The sequence below is a fragment of the Podarcis vaucheri genome, assembly GCF_965113315.1.
Source record: "Podarcis vaucheri genome assembly, chromosome: 6".
NCBI lineage: Eukaryota > Metazoa > Chordata > Lepidosauria > Squamata > Lacertidae > Podarcis > Podarcis vaucheri.
In genome coordinates this window covers 83200479-83209281 of record NC_138764.1, presented here as the reverse complement: position 1 = coordinate 83209281, position 8803 = coordinate 83200479, and the positions used below count along the sequence as shown (strand labels likewise).

Genomic DNA, 8803 nt, shown 5'->3' with positions numbered 1-8803 from the left:
GATCTGAAGCTAGAGAAGCTGCTGGTTCTTAACTATTTATGGAATAGATTCCCCAAGACTGTTGCTATCTCTCATTTGGCAGCATTGTTTCCACCAAGGGCCAATGCATCACTGTATCGAGAGGCCTTGAAACAGATGGATTTCCTACTTGCCTTAAATGCAGACAAAAGGAGGAGGGAACCCCTGGTGGGAAACACTCTCCCCTGGGATTACAGGCTTGTTCTGAGCTTCCTGTCAATAACTTCAGGCACAGAATAATCTAACGCATCTGATTAAGATGGGATGCGGTTGGAGTCAGTGGGGGAGGAACATGTAAAAATAGAAAACGTGTTTATAATAGGCAACATTGTTACAACTTCAGAGACATAAGGCTGTTTTCAGAGAACTTACATATTTGCTGCTCTCACCAATTTTTTACCACTAAAGTTAAAAAGAGATGGGAAGGGGGATCTCCCAAAGGAGATTTTTGAAGGTATTATTGTGGGAAAGACACAGCTAGGCACAAACCTTCACTAAATGCTCCTAATGCAGTGGTTAGACACAAGCTAACTGGGAAGAAATTCCCCATTAGAAACAGAGGGATGAGCACAGCACCTTAGCTAAAGCTGTTGGAGTGATGGGGAGCTGATGCACTCCAACTCCATCCATCCCTGGACATTCACTATCACTACTGAATTACCCAAATATAAACCATGTTAACTGCTCCGTTCAGTCCAAAGGGTCCATGCCAGCAACTTGAGGTTGCTACTTGCACTGCATGAAGGTGCAATTCCACTTGCTAGCCCATTGGGCAATGTGATGAGTAACCACAGTGATAGAATATATTCGTCATGCTGTACCAAGTGAAATCTGGCACAGCAGTGGATAAGCGTGTGAGCTGTGAAGTCACTGGCTGAGTGGCTTGAGGCAAAGCACTATAGCCCTGTCCGGATGCCTCGCGATTACAAAATGATTGAAAAGGACTCCACACTTGCTGACCTCGCCACCTCTCCTGTGCCCCCCCCCAAATGTGTTGGGAGGAGGAAGGTTTGAGCTATATGAATGTAAATTTCTTATGTGATTTGGGACCCTTGTTGTTTTGTGGGAGAACACCCCAATAAGGCTTAGAATAACTTCTCATCTACAACATGGAAGTATTGACCTACCTTATCCGAATGTTGTAAAGATTACTGCTAAGGAGAATATACTGAACCCTTTTATTAAAAGGCATCAAAGCAAACCAGTTCCAGCGGTCAAGAGGTGGACAGATCTCCTGTCTATAGTTTCTCCTTATACCGCCTTCATTTGTCCTAGAGAAGGCTACTCTAGGCCTTTTATGAAATTCTGACTAACAAGCAAAATGATCAAACCGAGCATGCATGCATAAAAACACTTGTATAAAAAATTTATTCTGTTCACAGGGCCAGTATTTTCTTGCTATGTAAATGGAATTTGTAGGAAGGCGAGGCAGGTATACAGAATACATAAGAGTCTCCTTACCTTTACCTGTTTACATTACCTGTGATTCTGAAACATTCATTTCAGTATCTGGTTTGAATGTGCAAATTTAAGATAAACCAACCTCAAACGGGGATTTAAAAAGGCCCTAAGGGCTGCTGTCATGCCTGATTCATTTGGAGTGGCAGTGCCAAACAGCAGCAAGGTCAATGGTCCTAGAATGCAGATTAGCACCTGTAATACAGCAAATTGAGTGCTGCCCAAGATCTGACAGTTATATGTGGTTAGATGTGTATGGCTAGTGTTTCCAATTATCCATACCTTTGAATATTGGTGGTTTTGAGGCTCCAATTTCTTGTGGTTTCAAGCATACCCAATTCTTGATGCAGGCCATAAGTGCCAATTTAAGAAAAGTGAACATGTGTCCTGTCTTTTGTACAAAGGCACAAGATGACATACCAGTCAACTCTGTCTAAGCAGGTTGACTAGCGATGAGTTCATGTTGGAGAATGCCTTAGCTCTCCAAACTCTTGAAAGCAAGACACATGGAAGATGCAGTATTCTGAGGCTCTCCAAGTCAAGAAAGCAAATGGTCTGATCTCTATAAAAAGTATAGCTATAGTCATCTTGAAGAATACAGCGCTTCCTTCCTAAACAATTGTCCTTGTTTGCTTCTAGAGAAGAGTGCCAAGAACCAGCCATGAAAAAATTGTTCTGGCTGTGGATTGGAGCTAGAGGGAAATCTTCAGAACCAGGCTGCCCCTAGATAACTTGATATATATGTAGGATACAACATGCAAGGCACTGTACAAAAATACCCAGAGAACTGGCAATCTACTATTTGGCTGCCAATGTCTATGGTGTAGAAGGCCACATGGAATCTTGACTGTGCCTCCGGTCCACAGTTCCTTGGGCATTTCATCCTAGAGCGCCTCCACACCCCACATCCTTCCCCAAAGCATCTCCTGTCAGCTATTGGCCTGCAGCCAGCCATTCAGCTCTCTGGGTACAAGAACACACAGATGCTGGCATTGCGTTAAGTTGTAGGAATTTATTTTAAATAACCTACAGTTGATTAAAAGGGGATTCATGATAAAAATAGAAGATACTTGTTGAGGAAAGACTGCGGGAAACTTGTTTTTGCACCACACTAAGCTAACAATGCCTCTAAAACTAATGGATTATAGCAAAAAAGGTTTCACATTAAAATTCTGCTTTAATTTTTTTTAAAGTTTTTGTACACAATTACAAAAGAAAAAAAATAAAAAGACCTAAGATCTTGATTATTTTTCCTTTTTTTTTTTTTGGACCAAAGCTCGCTTCCCTCAAAATTTTATTGACCTGTGAAAGTTCTTTTTACACAATAAAATCTTTCAAGTAAAAGAGAGGAGGGTGGAGTTTTCTTTTTTTAAAAAAAGGAGGGAGAAAAGAAAAACAACCCTGCCAAAAAAAGCAAAACAAAACCCACAAATGTGGATATTCCTGCTATATATATATATATCTATATATATATATATAATGTACTCAGAACAAAGTATGATGGGAAAACATTTTGTTACCAATTTATTTGTACTCATAATGCATCAACCCTCCCCAGCCCATTCCTTCCTACCCCCTGCAAATCTACATGATCTTTAAGATCAAGAAGAAAAAAAAGCTTAAATATTTTAAAATAATTAAAAGTAGTAAAAATTCACATTAACAAAAAAAGAAAGAAAAAGAAAATAACACTCAAGTCAGGAAGGATCTTCCCATCATGCTTTGCTTTGAAGAGATGTTGCATTTTTATTATAGGTTTTCAATACCATGATGGTGGCAAGTAAAAATGAAAACAACTGGGTGTTTCCATGATGACTGTTGTGGCCAGAGCCAGTGTGCTGAGAGGGCTTCAGTTGTGTTAAATTAATTGAGGGAGACGGGGCGGGAAATTAAGGGAATCCATTTTCTATTAAAATATAGAAGTTATTGCAAAACCCTAACTGTAAAAACACACCAATATCTCATTGGATTCTGTATACAGTAGCTAATGATTTCCAAGCTCCTCAGTGTAATGGTGAATTTGCCTGGCAGAAGGTTAACAAATTCCCCCATCCACTTGTCCTCCCCCTCCAGAGACAAAAACACAAACCATACAGCTAGAATTTGGGTTTCTGAAACAGGTTTAAATAAGTTGTCCATAGGACAACTGGCTCAGCAACTCTATAATATTTCCAGGCCTATCTTTTCTCAAAGATGTTGGGTATTTCATCAGACACTCGCTTTCCCCTCCCGACACCCCCCTCCCCTCCCCCAAATATAAAGGACAAGTAAGGCTCACAGTTTTATCAATCTCCCTAAAACCAGGCTATTCCCATTCTCATTCATAAGATTCAGCCCATTAAAATCAGGTTAGAACTCAAAGTCTTCATCTGCCATGTCAATTGCCCAGGCAAATTTCTCCCGTTGGGTTTTGTTATAGATCTTCTCTATAGGTATTCCAAATTTCTTGCACCTGGAGGGAGGGAGGGAGAGAGAGAGAGAGAGATAGAGGAATAAAAAGGATGAACAGCAAGAGGTGTGTACAGCCAAACAACTACAAAAGTGCATCCCAGCAGAAGCAATGCCTCTTTTCCTTTCAAAGACTAAAGCAAGGCACTAGGATGGAGGCTGCTCTTTCTTCCCCAACAGGCAAGAGCTTACCAGGCAACAGAAATCCTAGGATCCAGATAATTTAGTTTGGAGGTCCCCAAGGCAATCTGCTTGTTTTCCTCCCGGTCTGTAGCTTGGACCTCCAATTTCATCAGCTGTTCTGCAACCCTTTGTACTGCTTTCTTCTTACTTTCTACGGTCCTGTGAGGGGCAAGGAGATACTTTTTTTTAGGTGGGAACTATAAATGGCTTTTCTTTCTATGGGAATGAAGAACACCCGAACAGACCTGCTAGGTGAGACCAAAGGCTAATCTAGTCCAATATTCTGTTTCCCACAGTGCTCAGCCAGCTGCCTCTGGGAAGCCCATAAGCAGGCCATGAACACAAAAGCCCTCTCCCTCAGTTGCTCCACAGTTACTGGTATTTAGAGGCATGTGGTCTCTAATCCTGAAGAAAGGCTGCAGCTATCATGACTAGCAGCCACTGATAGCTTTTTTCCACGACAGGCATGAATTTATTGATTCTCTTTTTAAAGCAGTCTAAAAACTACATACTGTGGTAGCCACTACGCACTGTGTGATAAAGGTTTTTTTTCCTGACAAGTAAGGGGAGACATGGTAGAGATATATAAAATTAGGCAGGAGGTAAAGAGGTTTTTTTCTTCCCTTCATATAGTACCATCCCAGTGACAAGGTGAGCCATTTGAACAGAAATCTCATTCTGAGCAAAGTTGGTTTCCCTGAACGCCATGCAGAAGTGTTTGGATACACGCGAGCGTCACAGCAATGTGACTTACTTTTTAGATTTCTCATCCCTCCGGACCTTGGCATCGGCTTTGGCGCTTTTCAGTTCTCTTTTGGCATCAGCCAGCTGTTCCTTCTTGGCATCAATCTAGGGAAGGCAAAACACAAACAGAAAGCAGGAGATGGAAGGTGTGGAGCTGACAAGCTGCAAACAGCTAGTAGACTTTTGTCTCCATTGGAGTTCTAGATACCAAGGCAGCGTCACTGTCTAACACACTTCACTGGGTGTCCAACAAGCCTTTTTTTACCTTGACTAAAGTTTCACAGAAGAGCTGGCTGGGATTTACATTTTCAGATAGGCATGCAAGGATCAAACTTGCAGAAGTGATTACCAGGACTTTAGATACCAAACTTATGGTACCGCACTTAGAAAGGAACATTGATTCACTTACTGTGAGTGGCATAAGAAGATATCCATTTAGAGGGTTGTTTCTATTGATTTGCCCAAAGCAGGGAAAAGTGACTTGAATAATCTCCTCACCCAAGCTCCTCTGTGCAGTTTGATCCATGACTAAGCTTGAAGCAAAGAGTAGATCAGGCAGCCATCATGGCAGACAATGGTGTGGCAGTAGCTGTCGCCCCGCACCAGCCTAGAAAGCCCATTCATGGTATGTGAGCTATTATTTGTTTCTCAGGTTGCCATGGGAGATAGAGCAACATGGGGAGGCTAGGTGAGATCTAAGTGCAGGTTCTGAAGAAATATAAATGGTCCTCTAAGGTGGAGGCTGAATGTTCTGGAGGATGCTTCTTAAGGAGGCCTTTACAAATGCATACAGCTCTAAATTGTAAAGCCAGGCGTGAATAAATGCAGACAACCATGTTGGTACAGCAGCATCAATAATGTCAATATTAGTCGATTCCTGGATGCCCTAGTGGCATTTGCTGTGATCTGCAGAGGAATGGGCAAATGCTGAGTTTCAAAGGCAAAGGGAGAAAAGTATATGAAAGAAATAGAGTAAACCTGAGCCCAAAGCCAGAGAAGAGAAGAAAATGAGGGGGAAAAGTCATCTTTGGGCAATGACAGGGACTAAACTGAAGGAGGCACTAGGGTGAGGATAGCCTATAAAAATATTCAAGTCACATGTTACACCTGGGAAAATCAGGAGACACAACTCATGGGTGGGGAACCTGTGCTCCTTTAGATGCTGATGGACTCCCAGCTCCCATCAGCCCCAGCCAGCATGGCCAAAGTTCAGGCGTGATGGGATGGGGGAGCCTAAGTCCAGCAACATCTGGAGGCCCACAAATCTCCCACCCTGGGCCTAGATGGATGTTTCTCAGGCCAACCAGAGAAGACCCAAGGTTTTATCCAAGAAATACCTGATGTGTCACAAGTCCAACAGTATGCACTGTCAGACTAGAAGCCCTGGCAGGGGTGCCAAGTTTGCTTCTGTTGGCAGGAGAATCCTCTGAGCAGACCCTGCCGAGTTGCAAGTTTATTAGATGGGGGGGGGGAGAGAACCTAGGGCTCAGGAAAAGTTTGTGGCAAAGATTCACATGTACAATTACACAAAACAGAGCTTGCAACCCTTCATATGAATAATGCAATTCAGGAAACAAAGTGTGAAATACAAATAGTCAATGGGTGACTAGGGAAGAAGTGCATGACGCCATATAGATGGAATCCTCCAAATAAAATTCCCATCATCCCTACTGCCTACTTAAAGGTTCAGATGCACTGTGCTAAGTCACATCAGGAAACTTTCTCAGCCCAAGCAATAATGGGTTTGTTCTAAAGCAGAGACAGGGAACCTATGGCTTTGCAGGTGCTCTTGAATGCTAACTCCCATCAGTTCCAGCCTAGCAACATTTGTAGGGCTACAGGTCCCCCATCTCTGCTCTAAAGGAATGAAAAGCAGAAGCTGTATGATCTGTGGCAAACTAAGTAAGATGATCTGAAGCTGAAGGCTCGCAGCTCCATTTGCCTAAGCTGTGACTGACAGACTATTCAGCTCAGCTAAGAATAATGGGATAGGTGAGTTGGGGGGGGGGGAGAGTGAAGGCAAACAAGTCGTTATCATTCTGTCAAAGCTGTCAGTCCTAACAACTGAAGCAGCCAGGTTAGATATTATGAAAGCCAAAAAGAACACCCCACTGATTAATAAAACAGATTCAGGCTGTGAACCAACCTAACCAAAATGACCTCAGGGTTTTTGTCAGAAATAACCTGAAAAGTAAAAGGGTGGTTTAGACAAGCAAAATATAATCAAATACTTGATATAGGTAGGCTTGCAATTTTGTGGAGGAGGAAGGTGGATAATTTTGTGTTAAACCACACCATTATCCTCAAGCCATGGAAATGGAATAGTTGTGTTTTGAACTTGCTTTAAGTTCACAAGATAATGAGAAAGTCATAGCCTTTATAGAAATCTGCACGGAATACTTTAGAAAAATAAGGCCTGAGCCACACAAATAGTTCATCACACGGTAAAATAATTTTTGGATCTGACCACTTCAGACTACAGGTGGGAGAAGAATTGCACATTCAAGCTTTTCTCCAGGAATGTGGATACAGAAAATGAGCACATCAGAGAAACTACTACGATCGAAACTTTCTGCCTGCCTATTTAATTTTCTAAATGCAAGGAACTTGGAAAAAACCTTCACTCAAATGATTTCTCCACCTGTGGGTCTCAAGTGGTACAGTCCAAATACAGCTTTGCCATGTGATTGGCAGTTTGTGCAGACAAGCTGGAAGTCTTCCCTGAGGTCAACTGGTCAAGAAGCTTTCAAATTCAACAATGAAACTTTTCCTCAGCACTGATATTTATGATGCCTCAGATAAACCTCAGGAAAGCGCCCAAGCATATGTATCATTAGTCTCTTGTTCTTTAAACCAAGTTATTCCTTTGCCCAAGAGTGTCTAAATACAGGTAGGATCCAGAAAACCAGGAGCAGAATTTTGCTCACACAAAGGGGCTTTCACACCTTCACCCTTCCTGAACAATCCCGAAAAAACTGTTCCTGGGAGTTGGTGGTCTCCCTCAAGCAGCATGGGAAATGGGCCAGGAGGTTCAGGAGACGGTCCTTATTTGAAAGACAAGCTTTCTGGTCATGTAAGGCAGTGTTCCCCAACCTTGGGCCTCCAGCTGTTTTTGGACTACAATTCCCATCATCCTTGACCACTGGTCTTGCTAGCGAGGGATGATGGGAGTTGTAGTCCAAAAACAGCTGGAGGCCCAAGGTTGGGGAACACTGATGTAAGGGACTCTCTGGAGTTTGCCCAGTGTCCTGTGAGTAAATCAGGATGGGAAAATGCATCATAACATCAGATAGCTGTCAGGAGCAAAAAAATAATTATGGTACGTTTTGTGACCCCACTAGAGATGCTTTATAGATATTTCTCCTCCAGGACTAAAAGGCAACTTGCCTGATGTGCAATTCAGTCAGAAACAGGAAGGATTTGAAGAATGATTTTCTGTAATAAAATCAAGCAGGTTTGTCTTTCTAAAAATCAGAGAAACAGGCTTCACTAATGAAGTTAGAGGAGAGCTTGACGCAGGTCAACTAAGTAAAAGAGGTAGCCAAACTAAGTCTTGGTTTGGGTTTTAACGAAAGGAAGCAGTCAGTTACCTTGCTCTGTAAATTCATCATGGATTTCTCAAAGGTCTTTGGAGGCGCCCTCTGGTGGTTGCAGAGAATAGCAACAGCTCTATTGGCACGGTTATAAGACAGGATCTTTGCTGGGACATTATCATCCGCTAGAAAAGTTCAAAATGAACAAGTGAAATTTGCATTTCTGTATGGAAAAGTCTAGCTCTTTCTTGGATAATTTCACTTTTTCATGGGGAAGAGAAATTAGCAGCTTGGCTCTCAGCCATCTGTACCATGCTTATAATGGGACTGGGGGCTGTAGTTTAATACTAAATAACATGTTTTGCATGTAGAAGGTCTGAGGTTCAGCCCCCAGCATCTCTAGTTAAGGATCTCAGGCA

General features: G+C 42.3%; 1 protein-coding gene across 1 annotated transcript in view; it reads right to left on the bottom strand.

The window, feature by feature from the left end:
* Positions 1–1363: 1363 nt before the first annotated feature.
* The window catches only part of TOP1 (DNA topoisomerase I), a 72983-nt gene continuing 65543 nt past the window's right edge, over positions 1364–8803 (bottom strand). Inside the window, exons 18-21 of the mRNA XM_082225978.1 lie at positions 8442–8569; positions 4862–4956; positions 4117–4266; positions 1364–3928 (exon numbers count right to left, since the gene is read on the bottom strand). Of these exons, the coding sequence (XP_082082104.1) occupies positions 3826–3928; positions 4117–4266; positions 4862–4956; positions 8442–8569 (476 nt within the window). The 3' untranslated portion in view covers positions 1364–3825. The remainder of the gene's footprint in view (positions 3929–4116; positions 4267–4861; positions 4957–8441; positions 8570–8803) is intronic.